We start from the raw sequence: 26456 nt of genomic DNA on the forward strand, positions 1-26456 counted from the left end.
AAGGAGGTGAGAAAAAAGAATCAGCCATGCTTGAATGGCGGAGCAGATTCGATGGGCTCAATGGCCTAATTCTCTCCTGTCTTTTGCTCGGCCAGGCCGAGCCGAGAGACACAGAACGGGTTGAAGACCCGCGATCAGAAGGCATTCCTGTAATTCTTCGGCTTTCATTTCAGATTTCAAGCATTTCCGGTTTGTTTCAGAAAGTGACAGGCGTTCTAGCTCCGCCCCGCTCTTTAATAATCATGAGGCGAACATCAGCTGACTGTCTGAAAGTTGCATTCGCCGGTAGAGCGTTCGATTTATTGATACCCAGTGTCCCGACCTTTCCTTTCGTTGACACTGGATGCCGATTTCCAGTCGCTGGATAACGTTGTGTGTTGTTGTTCCACGGCCTGTCCGACGCCCGGATTTCCGATCAAAAGGTCTCCGAATGGAAGATGATGCAGAGGCAGCGTGAGTTCTTCCTTCCCACCCTCCATTCCGAAATCCTCTCCTTCCGGCACCTGCATGTAATGTCAGCCTGTAATGTCTGAACCAATAAACCCACTCCCCACAGGCCCTCTCTGAAACCTCCCCCGAAATTAATCCTCCCCGTTCCCTTCCACTGCGACCAGAACGCGTCGGGCACAAGGCAAACGCCAGAGAGTTCAGAGGTCACACCCGCTTCCTGTACGTTTTCGGTTTATTATTTATTTGCTGGACAGAGTTCTTGCGATTCCTTGTCACTTTCCTTTCGGGTACATTATAAATGTAATATTAAAGTTTGTTTAACTGTCTTCTCTGTGGGTGAGATTCTGGAGTTTCTTTGCGGAACATGAGAATGTGTTTGAGCCCCTGCTTTTGTTTCTCTTCCTGTAACTGCATTTATTTTGATTCGTGAAAAGGAATTGAAGGGGTTGGGTGGTTTTATGCCCTGTTCTGGAAACTCCCGGGTAAATTACGTTTCTCCGACACAAGTGAAGTAACTACGTCCCGTCGGTTTTAATTTTGAATTTGTTTATTGAGATACAGTTCGGAATAGGACCTTCGAGCCAGCAACCCCTGATTTAACCCTAGCCTGAGCATAGAACAATTAATAATGACCAATTGACCTTTAAAACGGTACGTCTTTGGACTGCGGTCACTGGGAAAACCTACTAACTCCTTATAGACATGGAGGGGGGGAAATTCTTCCTCACAAATGCACAATCGCCAAAACCTCTTCCTCTTCACCCCCCCCCCCCCATCTGATCCTCATTCAATCAGCTGTGGGCATCTTAAATCTTTTCGTCCATCGGATTATTCAGTATGGAAACGTTCCCTTCAGCCGAACTCGTCCGTGTTGGCCAAATTGTCTGCATATTCTTATTTCTGTGTCCAGACGTCTTTAAAAAGCTGTAAGTGTACCACTTCCACTTTCCATACGCCCACCTCCCTCTGTGTGGAAAAACTTAACTTCTGTAATACTTCCCCTTCTCACCAATGTTCTCCTGTTTTAGACTCCCTACCCTAACAAGAAAGACTAACCTCCCTATCTCTGCTCCTCATAATCTAATAAAACTCTATTGCGTCATCCCCCTCCACATCCTTTGCTACAGAGACAAAGTCTCAACCTACCCAATCCTAACTCAAATTCCCTGCAAAATCCCCCGTGAACCTTTTTCTGCACACGTTCCAGCCTAATGACAGCTCTCCTTGTCACAGAGGGTGGTGGGTGTGTGGAATGAGCTGCCAGGGGAAATGGTAGAGGCAGGTACACTTCGTTCATTCATTGTGCGCTGTGTCGTATGACATTGGCAATCATGAGCCTGATTGTACTTGGCAAATTTTTCCACAGAAGTGGCTCTCCCATTGCTGCCTTCTGGGCAGCATCTTTACAAGATGGGTGACCCCCAGCCATTAGCATTACCCCTCAGATACTGTCTGCCTGGCAACATTCAGTGGAGGCATAACCAGGACTTGTGACCTGCACCCGCTGCTCATGCGACCATCCCCCACCTGTTCCTATGGCTTCACATGACCCTAGTCAGGAGGGGCAGGGGCGGAGGGGTGGTGCTGAGCATGTGCTACCCCTCGCCCAAGGGTGACCTGCAGGGTAGTGGAGGAAATGAGTGCCTCACACCTCCTCTGGTAGAGATGTATCTCCACCCCACCACCCAAACGTACACTTACAGCTTTTAAAAGACATTTGGACTGCTCAGGGTGACCAGAACTGCACACTGCACTCCAAGAGTGGTCTCACCAACAACTAGTGCATTTGCAACATGATGGTCCAGGTCCTGTACTCAGTGCCCTGACCCACGCCTCCGATGCCACCCTGTCTATCTGTGTCTCCCCTTTCGGGGCACCATGTGCCTGCATTCCTAGTCTATCGATTCTACAACACTCCCCAGGGCCCTGCCACTCTCCCTGGTTTACCTCACTAAAGTGCAACACCTTGTACTTGCCTGAGGTGAGTTCCATCTACCATTCCGTGGCCCTCTTCCTCAGGTAATCTTGATGCAGTTGTAATCTTAGGAAACCCTTTTTACTGTCCACTACACCACCATGCTTACTGGCCATGCAAACCACATCATCCTCTAAATCATTAACAGATTCAGAATTCAGTTTAACATTGCCCACATATGTGATGAAATTTGTGAACCTGGCGGTGGCAGTACAATACAATACTTGATAAATGTAGGGAAAATGAAGTACTGTAAACAGGTATGAATATTAAATAGTTCAATTAAAAAGTGTAAAAACAGAAATAATAAAAAGGTGAGGTAGCGTTCATGGGTTCATTTTAGGAATCGGATGACAGAGGGGAAGAAGCTGTTCCTGAATCAGAGTGTGTGCCTTCAGGCTTCTGTACCTCCTTCCTGACGGCAACAATGAGAAGAGGGTGTGTCCTGGGTGATGGGGTCCTGAATAGACGCCACCTTTCTGAGGCAGAGCTCCACGAAGATGTCTTGGATACCACAGAGGCTAGTACCCAAGATGGAGCTGACTTTTTTTTACAACTTTCTGTGGCTTCTTTCGATCCTGTGCAGTAGCAACCCACTCCCCTCTTCGTACTAGATGGTGATGCAGCCTGTCAGAATGCTCTCCACAGTACATCTCTGGACATTTTCGAGTATTTTAGGTGGCAAAGCAAATCTCCTCAAATTCCTAAAGAAATATAGCCGCTGGCTTGCCTTCTTTATACCTGTGTTGATATGCTGGGACCAGGTTCGATCCTCAGAGATCTTGGCACCCAGGAACTTGCAATTGTTCACTCTCTCCACTTCTGATCACTCTACGAGGACCGGCTCGTGTCCCCTCGTCAAACACGGATGACAAACAACAGTGGACCCAGTACCCATCCACTGATCACAAACTACCAGCCTGAACAGCAACCATCCCCTCCCCTACCGCCCAGAGTCTCCCTCCACCAAGCCAGTCTCGTGTCCAGTTTGCCGGCTCACCCCGAGTCCAGTCTGGCCCAGACTCCCTGACGAGCCTACCACGTGGTAGAAACGTGCATTCCCACCCCCCCTCCCACCCAATGACCAACTCCTCACTCCTTCTCCCCCCCGCCCCAGGTGATCCAGTCTCCTCATTCATCCCCAGCGAATAGTTTAACAGGTCACTGCAAGTGCTTTTAATTTTTTATTGAGAGTTGCGCCCTACTGACCCAAAGATCCCGCACCACCCAATTACAGGATTACAGGCGCGTGATCGACTCTGCCGGAGGACAGTCCCAACCCGGTTGGGCATGGGGCTGGCAACGCCAACCCGTTTTAAAACCTCGGTGCCACAGAAACAGCAACATAAGCTCTGAACGCCTCATCCCTGAGAAAGGAAGCATCCATGATGGGCTGCACCTTGAAAGGCTGGCCCAAGGCAGAGGACTCCGAGCTGTTGCCGGCAGCCTATTCCCCAGTAGGGTGATGGGCTTAAGAAGAAGATCAAGTATCCTGCTAACCTATACAACCTCGGAATGCGCGAGGAAACCAGAGAACCCGGAGGAAATGCATATGGTCACAGGGGAGAATAGAGAAATTACTTAAAGAGAGCGGTGGAATTGAACCTGGGTCACAGGGCTGTAATCGCTTTAAACTAACTGCTATGCTAACGTGACGGTCTTACTACCCCCAGCGTGTAAATAGGGGTAGAATCCAGGCTGGGGAAGCGGGGAGTGATGATGGAAATGTGGGGAGAAACAGACAGAACTTTCTGTTTCTGCACTACTTATTTACTTTGCAAGTTCTAGTAATTATGCCGCTAAACAATACATTTTATTGGACAGTGATATTAAAACGGACTCGCGTTTCCAATGAAGGAGTGTTATTAGGTGCATCGATGGTCAGTATGGTTTTGATCGGCCAAAGGGCCTGTTTCCCTTCTCAGAGGCACGAGGAGAGCCTCGCTTTCTTTCCCCACCTGCACTTCTGAACTCAAGAGACCCTGCAAATGCTGGGTATCCGAATAACTAACTAACTCACTCTCACTCACAACGCTATTCAGCAGGTCAGGCAGCATCTATGGAGGGAACCAAACGGTGACATTACAGGCCTTCATCAGGTCTATTTTGTCCATTGTTCCAGTATTTTCTTTGTGTCCCCCTCATTTCTGACCCCTTCACTCCCACCACCAACGCCCATTGTTTTAGATCACTTGCTTTCTCTTTGATTGCCACCTGGCCCTTGTATGGCTGCATGTGTCCCTCTGCTCAATGCAGGCATGTCCCACCGCCAGCTCCGCAATCCCATCTAGAACACGAGCCTGCGTAGGAATAACCTTCCCCTCTCATCTCAGTACTACCCACCAACAGCCCCCCACTCAATGCTACCGAGGAATAACTGCCTGTCTCCCTCTCTCTCTCACACCCGTGCAGGACTGGGAACTGGTTGACCAGCTGGTTGCCTGCCTGGTGCCCGACATCCATGGCTCGCCTACGAGAGGCCGAGGCTCGGATCCTGCAAGGTGAGCAAGTTTGAATCCCCCCTCCAGCCCAGGCCGAGGTGGGTTTCCATTTGCCAAGGGGGTTGGGTGGGGGTGTCGCTGCAGGAGGGATGGACGTCAGTGCACTGAGTGGTGGAAAGCAGCAGCTCTCTGGCTGGGGTTGTAAAAGAGCGAGATCCAGGGCTTTCCCAGAATGTACACACACCGGCAGACAGGGTGGTGAAGAAGGTGCTTAGCGCATTTTTTCGTCAACCATCAGGGCAGAGAGTACAGAAGCTGGGACATCGTGTTGCAGATGTACACGTCGCCGGTGTGACCACACTTGGAACATTGTGCACTGATCCGCTCAGCCAGCTAAGGGGAGGATGTGATTAGTTTGAAGAGGGTGCTGAAAAGATTCGCAAACATCTTGCGGAGTCTGGAGAGCCTGCATAAGGCTGGGACTGTTTTTCCTGGAGTGGAGATGGCTGAGGGGTGGCTGTGTAGAGGTTTATACAATCGCAGGGGCCGTAAATAAGGTAGAATCTTTTCCCGAGGGTCGGGGAGTCTGAAACCAGAGGGCACAAGTTCAAAGTGAGAGGGAAAAGATATAATAGGGACCTGAGGGACAAAAATGTGGGAGGTGACAGCTTTCAGTCTCCCAGCGGCCAATGACCTCCAGCACATCCGTGGTCCCTGCCATATGCCCTCAGGAATCAGGGACATAGTCATCTGAGCCAGGGAGAATTCTTCTACTTCATAGTCCTTCCCTGGGCAGAACTCAGCAGCAGCTCCTTCCAGGATGGACGGGCAAGGGTGTCTCTGTGTCTGTCTTTGTGTGTCCGTGTCCCCAGCCCTTTGGCCCGACATCAGTATGCTGGCCCACACTAATCCCATCTCCCGCTCTTGCCCTGTCGCCGTGTCTGCCTCGGCCGTTCCAGGTACTGGTCGACTGTTCCCAGAATCTCTGCCTTCATCAACCCCTCAGGCCACTTCGTGAGGGAAGCAATTCTTCCTTCGATCCCCTCGAAACCTCTCACTCCTTCCCCAATCCTCTGCTCTCTGCTTTTAGAGGTCTCTGACATGGGAGAAGTATCTCACCGCACCACACCGATCCTCCCTGTCATGTTTGTCCCGTCACTTCGATCAGTACAACAATTTCCTCCCCTCCAATGACTATTTTCCAAATTTTCCCTGATTTCCCCTCTCCTGCTTCCGAGATCCCTTTGACCCTCGCCAAGTTTTCTAGATGCACGCTACAGTTCAGTACACCGGCCCTTCACCAGATGTGGCGACATTTCAACCAACTCCACGATCAATGTAACCCTTCCCTCCCACTCTGCCCGGCAATTTTCTTTCATCAATGTCCCTCAAGTATCACTACCTTCCAGTTCCACACACTGTTGCTCTCTGTGTAATAGAAAACCTACCTCTGAAACATCCACCATTCTCTTTCTTCGAATCACCTTAAAATGATGCCCTCTCGTCTGAGCCAATTCTGTCCTGGATTGAAGATGCCAGCTGTCCACTCTATCAGTGCCCCTTCCCATCTTATCTATTAGGTCACCTCTCATCCTCCTCCACTCCAAAGGGAAAAGTGCCGCCTTTCCTCGTTTAACATGCCCTGCTGTCCAGGGAACGCCATCACATCTTCTCTAAAGCTTCCACATCCTTCCAGGAATGAGATGACCAGGACTGAACACAATACTCCGAGAGTTCCACTGAGGTGCCTCGCAGCTCCTGAGCACAATCCCTGGCTAATGAGCCTCCCCTCCCGTGGACTCTGCCCAGACTTCCCACTGCCGCAGTTACGCGAGGCGGCATCCGTATGCTGCCCGACCTGCTGAGTTCATCCAGCTTGTTTGTACGTCTTGATTTGACACAGCATCTGCAGTGTACTTTGTGTTGACAATAGTAGACCTATTTACCACTTCCCTGTAACTCCCAGCAGCTCTCGTATCAAGGATTAGATCAAACAAAAACCTTGGGTCTCCTCTCCCATTCAATCCAATTATGACTGATTCCTTGTCTCAGTTCCACCTCCCTGGGTCTCCCCGTGCACCGTGTATCCAGAAATCCACCAGACTCTTTCACGTATATATCCAGTGAATTATCCTCACTGCCGCTGTCACAGAAAATTGCACTCAGATCTTCCCCACTGGACAAAGAAGTGTGACCTTCCCATCTCTCCCCAGAATGTCTTGGCCACTGTGCTGCATTGGTGATCACCACCCTCCCAACAACCCAGTCCTCCCCACATCTAGTCGGTATCACAACTCAAATGTCCTTTTGTCCTCTAGAGTGGGGAGGGAGATGGAAGGTAGAGGAGGTAGGAGGTGTGAGGGGTGAGCCTAGAGATCCCGCGGTTGGTTTAATGTTGCTTGTGAGATCCTGCCTGATGCCTAGATATCTTTCCCACCACCAACCTCTTTCCCTCCCTCGTCTGCTCATCCCCTACCCTTTCTCTCTCCTCCTTCTCCCCTCTAAACATTCCCATCTTTCCATTCTTCCCATCCCCTCTCCCTCCTCAAAACACTCACCCTCCAATCCTCTCCCTATCCAATTCCACCTCTCACCCTCCAATCCTCTCCCCATCCAATTCCACCTCTCACCCTCCAATCCTCTCCCTGTCCAATTCCACCTCTCACCCTCCAATCCTCTCCCCATCCAATTCCACCTCTCGCCCTCCAATCCTCTCCCCGTCCAATTCCACCTCTCACCCTCCAATCCTCTCCCCGTCCAATTCCACCTCTCACCCTCCAATCCTCTCCCCGTCCAATTCCACCCCTCACCCTCAAACTCCCCCCTCATTCTGCCTCATCGAAACACCTCCCTCCCCTCTTTACCCTGCCCTCAAACTGTTCACACCATAATGCCATTCCTTTTCCCTGCCCTCCACAAAACACCCTCTCCCTATGCTCACAACCAACCACTACCCCCCCCCGAATCCCTCCCCTCTTCCCCTACCCCATCCCCACATATCCCCTCTTCCCTCTAAACCACAGGCCTGAAGAGCCCCCCGGTGTGCCGCTACGTGCAGCTCCCGAGCTCCCATCGGATCTGGACGCTGTCACTGGATCGAGCTGCAGGCGCAGCGGGGGGGCAGACGCCGTTGGTGCTGGTCCACGGCTTTGGGGGTGGCCTCGGCCTCTGGATCCAGAACCTGGAGCGGCTGAGCTGCCAGCGCCGGCTGTTCGCCTTCGACCTGCTGGGCTTCGGCCGCAGCTCCCGCCCCGGCTTCCCAGCCGAGCCCGAGGCAGTGGAGGCTGAGTTTGTGCGCTCCATCGAGGAGTGGAGGGAGCAGCTGGGCCTGCCCGCCATGATCCTACTCGGGCACAGTCTGGGTGGCTACCTGGCAGCCAACTACTGCATCCAGCACCCCGACAGGTGAGGCTGGGACACGGGGCGTAGAGGCGGACAACTAGGGTAAGGAGAAGGAGAACAATGAGGGAGAGTGGGGAGGAGAGAGGGAGGAGAGGTAGAGGACGGGAGGAGGGGATAGGGAAAGAGTTTGCGAAGGGGAGAATAGGGGGCAAGGGGAAAGCAGGGAGGGCTGAGGTCCATGTTCTTTGGGGTGATTGGGGGGGAGGTATGATAAGTGGAAAAGAGGGAAACAGTGGTTCTCAGTTCCTTATTCCCTCTCCCTTCCTCCTCTCCCACCGTTATCCCTGTCCCCTACCCGCAAACTGACCCCTTTCCTCTCCTCCACCTCCCCCTGCTCTCCCCCTCAACCACTTTCCCCCTCCCCTCACTGTCTGCCTTCCCCAACACCCATTTGCCTTTCCCTGCCTCCCCACCCTCTCCACTCACTCCTCCTTGCGCTCTCTCTTCCTGCTTTGTACACTGGAGCAACTCGAAGGCAGCGATTGATGAATTGTGGCCATTCCTGCCTTGGCTGTCAAGGACTGAATTTGCCTGTGTCGTCTTCGAAGCCTTGTCAACCCGCAGTTAAGTGCCCCTTGTCAGCCCTCTTTGTTCCAATTTCTGATATCCTCTCTGCTGCAGCACACTGTGGTGATTGATCTGACCTAAATCACTTTTACCAGCTTTTAATTATTTTTGTGTGTTCTCATGTTCTATCGACTGCTCTCATTACTTTGTCTATCTCTTAATTGCCCTTTGGAGAAGAGTGCTAAATTAGTATTGCTGTTCCCTGCCTGGAATGGTGGTAGAGGCAAATCCATTAGAGGCTTTTAAGAGACTTTTAGATCGGAAAATGGAGAGATACGGACATTGTGTAGGTAGGAGAGATTAGTTTTTGTGTGTGTGTATTTTTTAGCACAACATTGTGGCCCAAAGGGGCCTGTGTTGTTTAGCTCAGACACTAAATTTGGTTCTGTGGACAGTGAACCTCCGAGAGGACCACAGCCTTGTCATTGGGTGTGGAGGCTTGCGTGCCTCAATAACCCAGAGAGCTATGTTGGCTGGAGTCAGGGCTTTATGCTTTGGCTCTTGGTCGGGTCACCCATGCCAAACAGGTCAAAGGGTAAAGGAGTGGTCCTTACGTCTTCCACGTTCAGAGGTTTAGCTCAGGGCTAGCAACCCTGACTGGTTACGGAAACAGCAATGAAGAATCCTTCCTCATCTGTGCGTGATGGTATCTGGCAAGGGCGGACAGTTGGAGCACCACCAGCGGTGTGTCAGGCAGTAAGTAGTGACCGGTGAAGTTTACTTAAGATTCTATCTGTTTCTGGATGAACTGTGGAAGTGGGCCAAGGAATGGCAGATTGAACGGAACCTGGGGAAGTGCAGGGTGTTGCATTTTCTCCAGTTAAACCGGGGCAGACCTTAAACTGGAGTCCTGGGGAGCGATGTAGATCACGAAGCTTTAAGGGTGGAGATTATATATTTCCTTAAAAGTGGCGATGCTGGCAGACAAGGTGGTGAAGAACGCATTTCTCATGCTTGCCTTTGTCAGAATGTGAGTACAGGAATTTGGACATCCTGTTTAACTTGTATCAGAAGTAGGTAAGGGTACATTTGGATTTCAGTTCTGGGCACTCTATTAAGGGGAGGAAGTCATTAATCTAGAGGGGGTAAGAAAAGAATTTACGAGAGCATTATAGGGACTGTAATGCTGGACAGGCTGGGACAGTTTCCCCGGAGCTGGTAGCTAAAGGGTGATTTTATAGAGATTTATAGAATCAAAAAGTGAACAGTCTTTTCTTCAGGGTGTGGAGTCAAAAATTAGGCAGTCAAGGCTGAAGGGAAGAGTGGTATAGATTTACATAGGGCCTGAGGGGCAACTTTTCCCCACAGAGAAGTTGCTGAGTATGGAACAAGCTGCCATTGGAAAGGATGAGGCAGGTACAAGTATGACATTTAAAGGGCGTTTAGACAAGTAGGTGGAAAGGAAAGATCAGAGAAATCTGGGCCAAAGAGCCTGTTTCTGTTCTGTATTGCTTTGTGACTCTCTCTGTCCCTCTCTCACACCCCACTCTTTCCCTGCCCCGGGTCCTGAGGACAACACTTCACCCTCTCATTGTTTCATCTCGTCAGTGGGATCTTGCTAGGCCTAGCCCGGTTAACCGTAACTGAGTAATCCTCTGGCTTGTGCGGAGCAGAGTGAAGCACCTGATCCTGGTGGATCCGTGGGGATTCCCCGAGCGGCCGACCGACCAGTCGGAGGTTTGGAAGCCACCTGTCTGGGTGAAGGTGCTGGCTGCAGTCCTGGGACGTTTCAACTTCCTGGCCATCCTGCGGGCTGCAGGACCCTGGGGTAAGTGAGTGTCGGACGGTCATCCATTCCCACGGGGTGAGGGAGTGTCCATCACTCATCCCTCCCCCCCCCCCCCCGAGATGAGGGAGTGTCCGCCAGTCATCCCTTCCCCCCTGGTTAGGGAATATCCATCAGTCAGCCCTACCACCCCCGAGATGAGGGAGTGTCCGCCAGTCATCCCTTCCCCCAGGGGTGAGGGAGTGTCCATCACTCATCCCTCCCCACCTCCCCCCCCCCCGGGTGAGGGAGTATCCATCAGTCAGCCCTACCGTCCCCGAGATGAGGGAGTGTCCGCCAGTCATCCCTTCCCCCCCCCCCCCCCGAGATGGGGGAGTGTCCGCCAGTCATCCCTTCCCCCAGGGGTGAGGGAGTGTCCATCACTCATCCCTCCCCACCCCCCCCCGGGTGAGGGAGTATCCATCAGTCAGCCCTACCGTCCCCGAGATGAGGGAGTGTCCGCCAGTCATCCCTTCCCCCCCGGGGTGAGGGAGTGTCCGTCAGTCATCCCTTCCCCCCAGGTGAGGGAGTGTCCGCCAGTCATCCCTTCCCCTGGGTGAGGGTGTGTCCGTCAGTCAATCCTCCCCTCGAGCAGAGGGTGTGTGTGTAAGTCATCCCTTCCCCCGGGTGAGGGAGTGTCCGTCAGTCATCCCTTCCCCCCAGGTGAGGGAGTGTCCGCCAGTTATCCCTTCCCCCCAGGTGAGGGAGTGACCACCAGTCATCCCTTCCCCTGGGTGAGGGTGTGTCCGTCAGTCAATCCTCCCCTCGAGCAGAGGGTGTGTGTGTCAGTCATCCCTTCTCCCAGGTGAGGGAGTGTGCATCAGTCAGCCCTACCGTCCCCGGGGTGAGGGAGTGTTCGCCAGTCATCCCTTCCCCCCCCCTCGAGATGGGGGAGTGTCCGCCAGTCATCCCTTCCCCGCCCGGGGTGAGGGAGTGTCCATCAGTCATCCCTTCCCCTCCCCCCCGAGATGGGGGAGTGTCCGCCAGTCATCCCTTCCCCCCCCCTCCCGGGGTGAGGCAGTGTGCATCAGTCAGCCCTACCATCCCCGGGGTGAGGGAGTGTCCGCCAGTCATCCTTCCCCCCCCCCCCAAGATGGGGGAGTGTCCGCCAGTCATCCCTTCCCCCCCAGGGGTGAGGGAGTGTCCATCAGTCATCCCTTCCCCCCCGGGTGAGGGAGTGTCCATCAGTCATCCCTTCCCCCCCCCCGGGGTGAGGGAGTGTCCATCAGTCATCCCTTCCACCCCCCCCCCTGGGGTGAGGGAGTGTCCATCAGTCATCCCTTCGCCCCTTGGGGTGAGGGAATGTCCATCAGTCATCCCTTCCCCCCCGAGATGGGGCAGTGTCCGCCAGTCATCCCTTCCCCCTGGGGTGAGGGAGTGTCCGCCAGTCATCCCTTCCCCCCGAGTGAGGGAGTATCCATCAGTCAGCCCTACCCCTGGGTGAGGTTGTGTCCGTCAGTCAATCCTCCCCTCGAGCAGAGGGTGTGTGTGTCAGTCAGCCCTCCCCCGGGGTTGAGGGAGTGTCCGTCAGTCGATCCTCCCCTCAAGCAGAGGGTGTGTGTGTCAGTCAGCCCTCCCCCGGGGTTGAGGGAGTGTCCGTCAGTCGATCCTCCCCTCGAGCAGAGGGTGTGTGTGTCAGTCAGCCCTCCCCCGGGGTTTAGGGACTGTCCGTCAGTCGATCCTCCCCTCGAGCAGAGGGTGTGTGTGTAAGTCAACCCTCCCTCTGAGGTGAGGGAGTGTCAGTCGTTCAGGCCTCACCCCAAGGTAAGAAAGAGTCAATCACAGCCCTCCCCTAGAGTGAGGGAGACTATCAGTGAGCCAGCCATCCCACCAGGGTGAGGGAGCGTCCATTAATTGCCTCTTCTCCAAAATGAGGAGCATCCGTCAGTCAGCTGTCCCGTTAGTGTGCTGTGGGAGCAAGGGATAGCAAATATTCTCCTCTGTGGAGTAAGGGAGCCCCTGTCCGTGATGAGGCTGCATCTCTCAGCTGCATCCCTGATTAAGAGCGTAGATAAGGAAAACAGACACCGTCTTCTTGCCCCCGTAGTAGGGGAGTCCTAACCACAGGTCACGGGTTTAAGGTGAGAGGGGAATAGGAACCTTAGGGGCAGGATCTTCACTCAGATGAAATGGTTGATGCAGGAACAATTATAACATTCAAAAGATACTCGGACAGGTTCTCGGGTCGAGAAGGTGTTGAGGGATACGGGTGAAATGCAGGCAAATGGAACATAGAACAGTACAGCACAGGAACAGGTCCTTAAGGCCATAATGTCTATACTGACCACAACACCAATTTAAAATAAACCTGCCCGATGCCTCTACCCCTCCTAAGACTACCCCCTCGTTATCTGCTGATGCATCTTCTGATGGCACCCTCACAGGGCTTCACTTGCGACGTTTCTCCTGAAGGTGAGATGCCCCTCTGTTGTTCTGAGTGCCTCTGGCTCCAGCTTTGAGCGACCGCACCGGGAAACGAGCTTGTTAACTTCCCGGTGGTCCTCGGGTCTGATCCCAGTCCACTGACAGCGCTGTCGTCCGCAAACTTTATCAGTTTAGCTGACGGGTCACTGGAGGCACGGTGATTACTGTACAGAGGACGTAGGACACGCCCTGGGTGCACCACCGCTGATTGAGCAGGATGTCGAGCCGAACTTGCCGAGTCTCTATCACGGGGGCAGGTTGTGATCCAGCTGCAGGTGGCATCTGGTAGGCTAGGTTTGAAGAGTTCCTGTTGCAGAAACTCGGGGAAGACTGCACTGAAGTCTAAACCGAAATCAGCAGTAGAACTCACTTAACTGGTTTGGGAGGAGGATGTCTTCAGAACAGGGTGGGGGGAGGGGGGGCCTTTTTTTTTGTCTTTGGTAATGAACTGAATGCCTTTCCAGAATGAAGAACAGTCATTTGCAGAAAAGCTTTTCCAATTTGATGTGTTATAAATGACTACACGTTGTCTGGAGAGGGATGGGCTCCACGAGGTTTCAGTTGCCCAAGACACGCCGTACGATGAGCATACAAAAAAATGGTTGCCATGACGGCGCCCCGACGACTCCACCAGGAGTTAAGGGCACGCATGCACGCACGCACACACACAAACAAACACACACACAAACACACACACACACACTCTATCCTTTTGTGTGTGAATCTGTATTTATTTATAATAAATAAATAATAGAGTGGGGTGGGGGGGGTGTGAGGGTGAAATGGCTCCTGACTGTCTCGTCTCCTTGTGGCCTAGGACCGTCCCTAGTCCAGAGGTTCCGTCCGGATCTGAAGAGGAAATATGCAGACATGTTCCAGGATGACTCCATCCTGGAGTACGTGTATCACTGCAACGCGCAGACCCCCAGGTGAGAGGGAGGGGTGGGGGGTGGGGGATGCACACACTCACGCAGGCTGTCGGTTGTGGTGGGTCACTGTGCAAGAGGGCACCCCAAGGTGGCAAGGGTTGGGGATGGGGAGAGATCCTCAGACCAAAGTGCAGGGTGGAGGAACAGTGGGGTCTCAGGGTCCACGTCCAAAGATCTCACAAAATTGCCATACATATTGATAGGGTGGTTAAGGAGGTCTTTCATTTATTTCATTAGTCTGGGGTGGGGGGGAGGTGTTCAAGAGCCATCAAGCAATATAAAATTCTAGATGGACTAAAGTGAGAAGATTGTGGTCACCTCATCACAGGTAGGATGTGGAGGCTTTGGAGAGGGTGTAGGAAGAACTACCAGGATTAGAGAGCATGTCTTATCCGGTTAGGTTGAGCAGACTAGGGCTTTTCTCTTAGGACTGAAGGAGGGTGAGAGGAGACTTGATAGAGGGGTATAAAACACTGAGAGGCTGAGGTAGAGTGGACAGCTGGGGTGGAAATAGCTAATACAAGGGGACTTAGTTTTAAGGTATTTGGAGGAACATATGGGGGGGGGGGTGTGTCAGAGGTAGGTTTCTTTACAGAGAGAGTGATGAGTGCGATGATAGCAGTGCCAGGGGTGGTGGTGGAGGCAGATAAGGACATCAATGAAAGAAAAATGGACGGCTCTGTGGGAGGGGACGGTTAGATTGATTGTGAAAAGTTCAGCACAGCATTGTGGGCCGAAGGGCCTGTGCTGTGCCATGCTCTTCTACGTTTTATGTCGGAAATGCTTAAGGCAGTGCGTCGCCCAGCTGAGCAGACGCGGGCACTGACAGAGCCTCCCCTCCCTCCTCCCGCAGCGGGGAAACAGCCTTCAAGGTTCTTTCAGAAGCGTTTGGCTGGGCCAAGCGACCGATGATCGGGAGGATCCACCTGATCCCGAAGGACATTCCCATCACGATGATCTACGGCTCCAAGTCCTGGATCGATTCCAGCAGTGGGGAGCAGGTCAAGGCGCTAAGGCCGGACTCCTACGTCAGGACCATGGTGGGTAACCGATCTCCTATCTTCTCAATTTATAATCACTCCTGGGGCAGGGCTTAGACACAGAATGAAGCTCCCATTACATGCTCCCACGGTTAGACAGTGTGACCCTCCCTCCAAGCCATCCAACCACACACTTCCAAGGTCAGACATAGAGTGAAGCTCCCTCATCATTGCCCCATCATACCCTGCCCGGATAGGTTGGGGTAACGGGCACTACATACCTCAGAGTGAAACTCCCTCATTGTTGTCCCATCACACACTGTCCAGGTGATCACAGGATAATGAGCAGAACGTACCACAGGGAGACTCCCTCATCATTGTCCCATCACACACTGCCCAGACAGGCACAGGGTAATGTGCAGTACATACCATGGTAGATAACGCGATGCTATTGCAGCTTAGGGCTTTGGATTCTGGAGTTTAATTCTGACGTCCTCTGTTAAGGGTCTGTTATCCTCCCCGTGGAATGCATGGGTTTTCTCCAGGTACTCCAGTTTCCTCCCAAAGTCATACCAGTTACCAGGTAAATTAGTCATTTGTCCCATGACAATTTACGATGACCAATTGAAGGTCATTGTAAAATTGTAGGGTTGCTGGGCAGCAAGGCTCGAAAGGCTGGAAGTGTCTATTCCAGGCTGATCTCAATGAATAAATGAGAACTGCACCTTCCCCATTGTCACGTCACCCTGTGACAGGGATCAGACACAGGTTGAGGCTCCCTCCACACTGTCCCGTCACTCTGTGACAGGGGTCAGACACAGAGTGATGCTCCCTTCACACTATTCTATCACTCTATGACAGGGATCAGACACTGGCTGAGGCTCCCTCCGCACTGTCCCATCACTCTAACAGGTTGAGGCTCCCTCCACACAGTCCCGTCACTTCTGGGGGATTTGCCAGACACAGGCTGAGGCTCTCTTTGCCCTGTCCCATCACTCCGTAACAGAGGTCAGACACACTTATTCAGGTCAGATACCCAGAGAGGCTCCCTCCACACAGTCCTATTACACACAGAACAGTACAACACAGTACAGGTCCTTCAGCCCATTGTCTTCAACCTACTCTGAGATCAATCTTGCCCTTTCCACTCATGGTCATCCAGTTTGCTTTCATCCATCTGCCTGTCTAAGTCTCTTAAATGCCTCTAATGTATTTGCCTCTACCACCACTTCTGGAGGCACATTCTACGAGCACACCATACTCTGTTTAAAAAAAAATCAAACAAACTACATCTGACATCTTTCCCCGTTACTTTCCTCAAATCACCTTAAAATGATGTCCGGACGAAGGGTCTCGGCCTGAAACGTCGACAGTGCTTCTCCTGATAGATGCTGCCTGGCCTGCTGTGTTCCACCAGCATTTTGTGTGTGTTGTTTAAAATTATGCCCCCTCTTATTAGTCATATCCACCCTGGTAAAAGGTCTCTGGCTATCCACTCTGCCTGCGTCTCCTATCATCTTATTCTTCCTTCACACCAAACAGAAAGCATTAGCTCACTTAAAAGACTTGTTCTCTAATCCATGAAGCATGCTGGTAAATCTCCTCTTTATCTTCTCTGAAGCTTGCATATCCTTCCTACAGTGAAGGGACCGGAACGCAACACGCAGCGTGTAATAAAACTGAAACATTATCTTGATTCTCTAGATAATGAAGGCCAACACACCACAGGCATTCTTAAACACTCCATAAACTTCAGTGGCAACTTTGATGGCAACTATGGATGAGGACCCAAGATCCTTCTGTTCCTCCACCTCGCTAAGAATCCTGCCATTAACCCTGTGCTGCCAAGTTCAACCTTCCATTTCATACTATTTTGGGTTGAACTCCATATGGCACTTCTCAGCCCGGCTCTGCATTCTATCAATGTCTTGTTGAAACAACCTTCTGCAGTTTCCACAACAGCACCAGCCTTTGTCTGCAAACTTACTAACCCACCCTGCCGCCTCCTCGTCCAAATCATTTATAAAAGTCACTCAAAGCAGATCCCGAAAGAACACCACCAGTCACTGACCCCCCAGCAGAATACCCTACATCTGCTACCGCCCTCTGCCTTCTGTGGGCAAGCACATTCAGAATCCACACAGCCACGCTTTCCTGGATTCAGTGATCCTGACTTTCTAAACGAGCCTGCCATGGGGAACCTTGTTGAACACCTTACTAAAATCCATATACACCACATCCACTGCTGTACCTTCATCAATTTGTTTTGTCACTTCCTCAAAGAATTTGACCATGCTTCTCCAAATGCTTGCAAATCCTGTCTCTAAGAATCTTCTCCAATAGTTTGCACACCACTGACATAAAACTCACTGGACTGTAATTCCCAGGATTATCCCTTCTAGCCTTTCTTGGACAAAGGAATAGATTTGTCACTTAATAATCTTCCGGTGCTACTCATGTGGCTAGTGAGATTACAAAAACCATCGCCAAAGGCACAGCAATCACTCCTCTCATTTCCCACAGTAACCTGGAGTATACCCTGTCCAGCCCCAGAAACTTATCAATGCTAATGATTTGTCAAAACTTTTAGCTCATCCTCTTTCTCAGCATTGGCATGTTCCAGTATATCAGCCTGTGTTATGCTGCCCTCACATTCATCAAGGTCCCTCTCACTGGTGAATACTACAGCAAAATATTCATTCAGTACCTCTGATTCAAGGCTCCTCTTTTATCCCTGCTTCGTCCTACCCTCACTCTTCTCCTCCTCATTTTGTTTGAGGGTTTTCCTCAATCCTACTTGCCAAGGGCTTCTCATGTCTCTTTCTCGCAATCCCAAGTCTATTATTAAGCTCCTTCCTGGCTGCCTTGTAACTGTCTAGAGCCCTGTATGATCCTTGCTTCCTAAACCTTAAGTAAACTTCTTTCTTCCTCTTAACTAGATGTTCCACATCTCATAACAACCATAGTTCCCTAACTCTACCATGTTTTCCTGGCCTGAACAGGACAAATGTATCCAGAACAGCTGCTTCCTAAGCAACCTCTACATTTCTGTTGTGCATTTCCCGAAGTACATCTCCCAATTTGTCCCATTGTTTCTGCCTAATAGCATCGTAATTTGCTCTCTCCCAATTAAACACATTTCCATCCCATCCGCTCCTAAACCTGCCCAATTCTATAATAAAGGTCAGCAGGTTTTCCGAAATGCACATCCACTGAGAGATCTATCACCAGAGAGTAGCAGATCTGGTAAGGCCTCTCCACTAGTCAATCTACATATTGTGTCAGAAACCCTTCTTGGACACGTCTGACAAATTCTGTCACACCTGCACATTTTGCCACTAAGGTGCCAATCAATATTAGGGAAGTTGAAGTCACCCATGATCAGAATCCTATTCAACAGGTACTTTTCAGTAGGTACATTTAATGTCAGAGAAATGTATACAATATACAGCCCAAAATTCTTTTTCAAATCCAGCTTTCTGATCTTCTCCTTAGTGTCTCTGTTGGTGTTGGTGGGGGTGGGGGGGGGGGGGGGTCTATAGAATACTCCCAATAGAGTGATTCATTCACCTCGCTTACCTCCCTCCCTATCCTTTTTGAAACATCTAAACCCAGGACATCAACCAGCCATTTCTACCATTGTAATAGCCACAAAATTATAGTTCCAAGCATTAATCCTCTGCTCAAGTTCATCACCCTTTTTTGTGATACTTCTCGCATTAAAATAAACACATTTCAACCATCCAACGGACAGCAATTACGCCCTATTCACTGTCTATCTTTCCTCCCTGTCACTCTGCACCCTGCACATTTACACCAATTGCCCCATCATTCTGGTTCCCAAACCCCTGCCAAACTAGTTTAAACCTTCCCCAACAACTGTATTAGTCACCCTCGAGTTCAGGTGTAACCCGTACCATACAGTTCGTACCTTCCTCAGTAGAGATCCCAATGATCCAGAAATTTGAAGTCTTGCCCTCTGTACCAATTCTTCAAACCTCTAATTCAGCTGGCAAATCACTGGCATGGCACAGGCAGCAATCCAGAGAGAACTTTCATTGAGAACCTGCTTTTCAGCTCCCCACCCAGCTTAGACTAGTCGCTTCAGGATCTCAAACCCTCTTCCTAACAATGTTGTTGGTATCAATTGGTCCCATGACCTCTGACTGCTACGCCTCCTCAAGAATGCTGCGGGCCCCACCTGAGACTTCCCTGACCCTGGTACCTGGGAGGCAACATACCATACTCAGTTTCTTTCATGTCCATGGAACCTCCTGCCTGTTCCCTTAATTACTGAATCCTCCACCAAAATTTATTCTCTCCACCCCCCTCACTTTCCTTCTGAGCCATGGAGCCAGACTAAGTGTCTATTGACCTGGTTGCTGTGCCTTTTCCCTGGTACGTTGTGCCTCCAGCAGTATCCAAAGTGGTATTCTTTTTATTGTAGGGACAGTCAGAAGCTTACTCTGCTTTATCTGTCTATCCACTTTCCCTCTGTTTAAAGTCACCCAGCTACTTGCCTCCTGCAAATTATGTGTATCTACCTCCATGTAGTTCATATCTGTCAGCTCCTCATACTGCAGAATGAGCGGCAAATTTCCCAGCTCCAGCTCCCTAAGGCGGTCTGTCAGGAGCTGCACCCCGATACATCTCGCAATTGTAGCAATATGAAGGTCTCCCAAATCTCCCATATCTTGCAAAGGGAGCACAGCACTTACCTGGGAACAATACTCACTACTCTGGCTGAGCAGCGATGAAGAAAGAGAAGCTTGGCAGAAACCTCAACTCTGGCCTCCGACTCGCTCACGAAACGTTCTTCAGCCAAAGCCTCAGTTCACCACTCTAACTCCGTCCCTCTGCAACAATGGCCACTCCCACCACAATGCTTGTTCTGCTTAAAACTAACTTAAACACGAGAAAGTCTGCAGATGCTGGAAATCCAAAACCTCTTCTGATCTGAAGGCTGAGACCCTGAGGTTTTGCAGAAGGGTCTCAGCCCAAAACCTTGACTATCTGTTCATTTCCATAGATGCAGCCTGACCTGTGGGTTCCTCCAGCATTTTGTGTGTTGCTTTCAAGCTAATTTGTTTTATTGGTCCTTGCCAAGTGCCTAATAACCCAAACTATCTCAAGCACCACAGAAAGTTCTGACAGGCCCCACTCATTTTTTTTTAATTTGGCATTATCTCCACACACTCCTGAGGTCAGACACAGAGTGAGGCTCACTCCAACCTGTCCTATCTCACACTCCTGGGGCGGGGGTCATATTTAGGACAGTCCTGGGATTGATTGACTGAGCTAATGCCCTTTGTTTTCACCTTTTCTTAACCTTTGACTTCTTTCCCCCTAACCCCCTCTAGTCCATCGAAGGAGCGTCACACCACGTCTATTCTGATCAACCACAGGAGTTCAATGCAGTGGTCGCCGAGATCTGTGACTCTGTATCTGAGACACCTTCCACCTCATCCCAAGCCTCACCTTCCCCTACCTCCTCCCCATCCCCCCCTCCATCAGTCACTGTTGAGCTCGTAACAAACTGAGTCCTTGTGTCCCCTCCCTCTTCCACCCCTCCTTCCATGAGTTACGATGAACCTTCACCTTGGGGATATTGACAGAGCCCTCTGGCCCAGCTGGGCTGTTGCTAGCCCAATCTGCCCCTCCCAGCCCCTCTGAATAGAACAGGGTGGGGGGGGGGGGGGTTGGAGCATCAGAACCTTGCCCTCTCCCATATCTCATTTCCCTGTTCCTCCTGCCTCCTTTCTCTTCTGCACACCTTAGCCCTCTCCCACATCCTACTCACCTTTCCTTTCTCCCTCTGGTCCCCCATCCCCTTAACTCTTTCCTGCCTCTCCCTCTCCTCCCCTCTTTCAAGGTGTTGGGGCTTATTCCAGCCACTTCCCTGCCTCCCCTATGGTGGAAATTGGCCCCTCTGGTTGGAAGTTGCCTCCCTAGTAGCACCCAAGTCCTCTCATGTTTCTCTCACCAGCACTCCGGAGATGGCCACCCACTGTCCCAGATGGATGGTTTGGGTGGCCCGTGGGCTGGAGGTGCACCAATTCTATGGCCACAACCAAGGGATTGCTGTATGGACTGGGTTGTGGGGGTTGAGACAAAGCTGAGGATGGTTAAAGGGGGATGTCTGTCGCTTGACCCCACCCCCACCCCTGTCTGGCCCAAGCCCCTCTAATGCTCCCCTGAACCCCACTCCCAGCCCTCTGCACCAGATGTTCCTTCTGGGCAAGTGGTATTTTGAACGGAGATAGAATCTGTCAGTGAATGGCACGACTCTGAAGCTGACATTACCGCCCAATGAGTCTGGGCTGATATTTGCACAAATCTACCCTCCTGGCCAAATCCAGACTCCCAACCACCCCACCGATTTGCCTCTGCCCAGATTCTACCCCCTTCCCATAGTCTATATAGGATTTACAGCGACAACTCCAACTCCAACTCCCCTCTGCCGCAGCAGACTGGGACGTGAGCCGGGTCCCGTGGAGAGAGCACGCAAACTCCACGCTGTAGTGCCAGAATTCAAAATGGAACTGGGATTCCTCGGCCCTCTTCGTGTGCCCCGCAAGGAATTGGGGTGAGCTGCAGTGAAAAGCAGCGTTGGATCTCCCTGGTCAGATGGTGATAGGGTCCGTGGCAATGCCCAGTGTGTAGACTAAATCTCCCCGGTCTACACACACCGCCCCATTCCCTGTTGTCCCGGGACAGATGACAATCGTGATGGAAGGGGCACAGCAGAGATTTTCACCTGTCTCTGTGGGGAAGACGAGCAGTGATTTAAATTTGAAAGCTTACGCAATGAAGCCTGGTGAAGACAACACAGGCCGCCGGAACAAGATCCCCACGCTGGCTGAGTTCACCAATGGATCACTTACCCTCCGCCCGTCCCACTCCTTATTGGAGACCCCTGTGCCATGAATCTCGTGAAAACGGTGTACGTTTTGCCAGGGGCGGTTTCGGGATGTACGTGGCCTATCCATCTCCCCCTCCCCCCAAAGACTAACGGGTTGCTCTCTCGTGCCCGAGTGGGTGTACAGCGTGTCTTCCCCAGACCACAGTAACCTCAACCAGCCTTTCATTCATCTATTTATAATAAAGTAGTTGCGTTTTGAGGAGTCGTCTTGTTTTTGTGGTGAAATCATCTCCCCCCTTTTACCTTTCTCACACGCATAATAAAACTACCGCTTGATTTCAGTGGCCAGTGCAAATGGATGACGCCGAGGGAGGGAGGCACGGGAAGGAGATGAGCGGATCAGAATCAAGTTCATGATCACTGATGCATGTTCAGTGGCCACTTTATTAGGCTCATCTGCTCGTCAATACAATTATCTACTTAGCCAATCACTGCAACTCAATGCACAAAAGCACATCGACATAGTCAAGAGTTGTTATTCAGACCAAACAGCAGAATGGGGAAGAAATGTGGCCCTGGCATTATTGCTGGTGCCAGACAGGGTGATTAGGTATCTCAGAAACTACAGATCGCTTAGGGTTTGCACATACAATAGTCTCGAGAGTGGTGAGAAAAGAAAAGAAAAAAACCATTGAGCAGCATTTCTGTGGGTGAAAATGCCTTGTTAATGAGAGGTCAGAGAATGACCAGCCTAGTTCAAGCTGACATGCAGGCAACAGTCATTCAAGTAACCACACGTTACATCAGCAGCGTGCAGAAGAGCATCTCTGAACGCACAACATGTCAAACATTCAAAGTAGATGGACCACAGCCGAAGACCACAAACATACTTAGCTAACAAGATGGCCACTGAGTGCAGGTCACGAAATCTGTGACTTTGTGCTGCAGTGCAAAATAAAAAGAATTAGTGAGGTCGCCTTCAAGGACCAAACAGAAACATGATGAAGGGGAAGATATTGTTCCAATGCCGAGTGTGGGTCTTCAGGCTCCTATACCTCCAGAATACTCCGAAGGTACTACCCAGAAGTAGGCATGTCCTGGGTGGTGAGGGTGCTTAGTGATGGATGCCACCTTCTGGAGACACCATCCTTGATGGTGGGAAGCATTATCCCTGGCTGAGCTTACAACCCTCTGCAGCCTCTTCTGGTCCTGCACATTGGATCCAGGTGGGGGGGGGGGGGGGGGTGATAGGGAAATAGAACCAGGCGAGCCTTGAGTGAAAGCTGAAATGGGAGCCCAGAGGTAATGGGTGGAACCAGGTAAGGGATGGATGATGAGCTGGTGGAACATGCAGGGAGAGGGGCAGAGCCTGGCTAGATGACAATAAGGTTAGCCCACTAAGGGAGGAATGATGAACAGATGACAGCAGAGAATGTTGAAGCAGGTGAGTCTTTGTAATGGTGGGGGGAAGAGAGAATGTGAGCAAAGGCTAAGGTGGGAGACATAAAAGGATTATGAAGAAAAATTCAAAAAACAATTACCTGCTCTGACTTTCCCTTTGTAACAGTGTTCCCTGGACACTCCAACTTCAGAGAACATATCCCTCAAACCATCTTCACTCTCCATAACTGTCCACACTCCCCAATCACCATAACTGAACATTTTGAGGAACAGGTGTATAGAGAAATTACTCATAATTGAAAAATCACTGGGAGAGTTTAATCATTATTGACTGGGCCACCCAGTGCATTAAAAGCTTGGAAGGGATGGAATTTAAAAAAAATATGACCAGGAAAGTTTCCTGAGTTAATATATAGAAAGGCAGCTGTGGAGGGTGGAATACTGGGCCTTCTCTTGGGGTATAAGGTAGGGCAAGTAGCTGAAGTGGCATTCAGGAAGAACTTTGGCTCGAGTGACTATAGTTATATTAGTTTTTAATATTGTGGGATAAAGGACAGGCCCATCGGCTAGGATCTTAAAACAAGAGCAGGGCGAATTTTGGGGGAAGTAGTCAGCAAATAGCAGAGGGCAATTGGATAATCCTACTTGAAGGGTAAGAGACGATCGGCAACATTAGAAGGGGTCTAATGCTGCTCCATTGTTCAAGAAGGGTAACAAAGCCAAGCCAGAAAAATACAGGGTAGTCAGCCTGATATCAGCAGCGGGAATTCTAAGGGACAGTATCAAGCAGCATTTGGCTAGGACCCTGATCAGGAGTTGGCTTTGTGTTTGATGAATTTTAGGTTCTTTTTAAGAGGCTAAAAAGGAGTCGGGGTAATAGATTTGTCTATTTGGACTTTAACAAAGCCTTTGATAAGTTTCAGACTTAAAATAGAATGGGCCTTTCAGCCCACAATGCGCCAACCTGTATAAACCTACTCCGTGATCAATGTCACACTTCCCACCTCCACAGCCCATAATCCTCCATTTTTCTTAACATCTCTAAGTGTCTATTGCATCAGCCTCTGCCTCCACACCCATGTTCCAGGCTCCCACCATCCTTTGTGTTAAAAAAAATACCTGACATGACACCTTAAGCAAATTTTCCTCCACCCACAGATGATGTTATCTTGCATTGTTATCTTGCATCTCGGATAAAGCTGTTGGCCGTCTGTTCTGCCTATGCCTCTCAATCTTAAATATCTCTATCAAGTCCTCTGGCATCTTCCTTTGTTCCAAAGAGAAAAAGGCCCATTTTGCTCAACCTTTCTTCTTGCTCCAGTGTTTCCTTGGCCCTAGGTTACCAAGCTCTCACCCATCTAGTTCAGGACTTCCCATCGACATCAGTGCCATTCTTCTAAGCTCCAGCAGCTGCCCAATCTTGCCCAGTATCTCTGTACTGAACAACTCCATCTTCTGCAGTGAATCATTCAGACACAGAGTCCACAATAAGTCTTGTACCCAGGGCATGGGAAACCAAAACATAGGCACATAGTGAGAGGAGAAAGGTTTAAAATGGATCCTAGGGTGCCTTTTTTTGTTTGGTGAGTATATGGAATGAACTGCCTGAGAACCTTCCTACCCTTTCCACCCGCCCACAGACAGCCCTGCAACTCCAGGGCAGACCAGCTCTGGAGCCTCCAGCAGACTCGCGGATAGCGGCCTCCAACGTCGCTAATGGACTTGCAGCCGGACTTGCCAACTTCCGTCTGCAATTTTCAGTATCAATCCCAAATGCTAAAGCTTGAATTGGACACGTTGAACATGAGAACCAAACTCCACACGACGACTCACAGAGCTACGAGGTTACCAGTCCTTGTACCTTATGCCCGCATCCCATTACCAACTGGCTGCGGTTGGGGGTGGGGAAGAGAACAGGCTCCCTGACCTGGAGAGCCATCAGCCCTTGTCCTCGGTGATCTTCCTCCACAGTGCTTACAGGCCCCACATTCAGCCATGGCATGTGAATGTGGACTGGATCACTGCCCCGACCCGTCTTAGAAGGACATGGGCCGAATACAGTACATTGGGACACGATGGATAGGCACTGTGGTCAGCACAGGCTGATCGAGCCAGAGGGCATGTGTTGCTCTCGAACTCTGAGACATCCTACATTCTGTAACAGTCTGCACCTGAGACACACCCCATCTCCATCGCTGAAACACAGGTCCCAGACTCTGTAAATAAACCCACATGGACTGCAATTTCTTTCCTCAAGATCCTGTACAAAAGCACAGCACTATAAGGAATATGAGCCTGCCCTGAAAATGGTCTCACAAGTTGACAAAGCAATGAAACAGCTGGGAGAACATGCTGCTGACATGTCCTCACACTGCACTCATCGTAGAGGAAGATACACTGTTAATTGAAGACACCCACCCCCCCCCCCCCCAAGACACCAAGGAATCAACAGTTGTAAATCATCAGATATCTTTAGGCAGCTACCCACTTTGCACTGGATATGCAGTCCCATGTGTGGAGTCTGTGTGGTGGGCACCATCATTGGGAACAGGGGCTGTCCATAACCGACCACCATTGTGTGGGCCTTGCTGTACTTACTCATTCTACACCATCCCACCCACCCCTCACACCAACCCAGTCAGAGAAAACATCATTCCGACATCTTGTCTGAGCAGCCCCATCAGGATTCTGAATAACTCAGTGGGATCTTGTTAAGAACTGTAGAGAAATGCATAAAACACACAAAATGCTGAAGGAACTCAGCAGTTCTGACAGCATCTCTGGAGCGGAATGAACAGTCAACTTTTCTGTCCGGGACCCTTCATCAGAACATTTTCTGTTTTCTACTGAAATAGAAACCAAGTTGTCCAATTTTGTTGATATTCTGTATTAGTATTGTCCAGCCTGACTGCTTGAACATTGACTACTCTAACTCCAGGCTCCCACTCCCCAACACCTGCCTTTAGTTTCCCCTCATGCCTCTTCTTAATCCTCAAAACCTGCCCAACACCTCATTCCCTTTATTCCACGGTCTACCGCCCTCTCCAATCTTCAGCTCTTTACCTCTTCCACATATTGCCGCTCTTGGACCAAAACATTGACTGTTTATTCCCTCTCCCACAAATGCTGCCTACCGAGTTCCTCTAGCACCTTTTTTTTGCATGATTGCTCAAGATTTCCAGCATCTGCAGACCTTCCTTTGTCTCCACTCTCCCAGTGAGTTTACCACCCCAAAAGTCAGACAGGTGAACTCTGTCTGG

The 26456-nt window shown here is 50.7% G+C and overlaps 1 protein-coding gene across 1 annotated transcript; it reads left to right on the forward strand.

The window, feature by feature from the left end:
• Nucleotides 1–25620, forward strand: LOC132381331 ((Lyso)-N-acylphosphatidylethanolamine lipase-like). The gene is made up of 7 exons (XM_059950704.1): nt 1–453; nt 4838–4926; nt 7890–8271; nt 10449–10603; nt 13842–13953; nt 14807–14993; nt 20294–25620. Exons 1-7 carry the CDS (start codon nt 344–346, stop codon nt 20471–20473), a joined length of 1215 nt encoding a protein of 404 aa, XP_059806687.1. The 5' UTR covers nt 1–343; the 3' UTR covers nt 20474–25620.
• Nucleotides 25621–26456: the final 836 nt, after the last annotated feature.

Source organism: Hypanus sabinus, chromosome 26 (genome assembly GCF_030144855.1).
Source record: "Hypanus sabinus isolate sHypSab1 chromosome 26, sHypSab1.hap1, whole genome shotgun sequence".
Classification (NCBI taxonomy): Eukaryota; Metazoa; Chordata; class Chondrichthyes; order Myliobatiformes; family Dasyatidae; genus Hypanus; species Hypanus sabinus.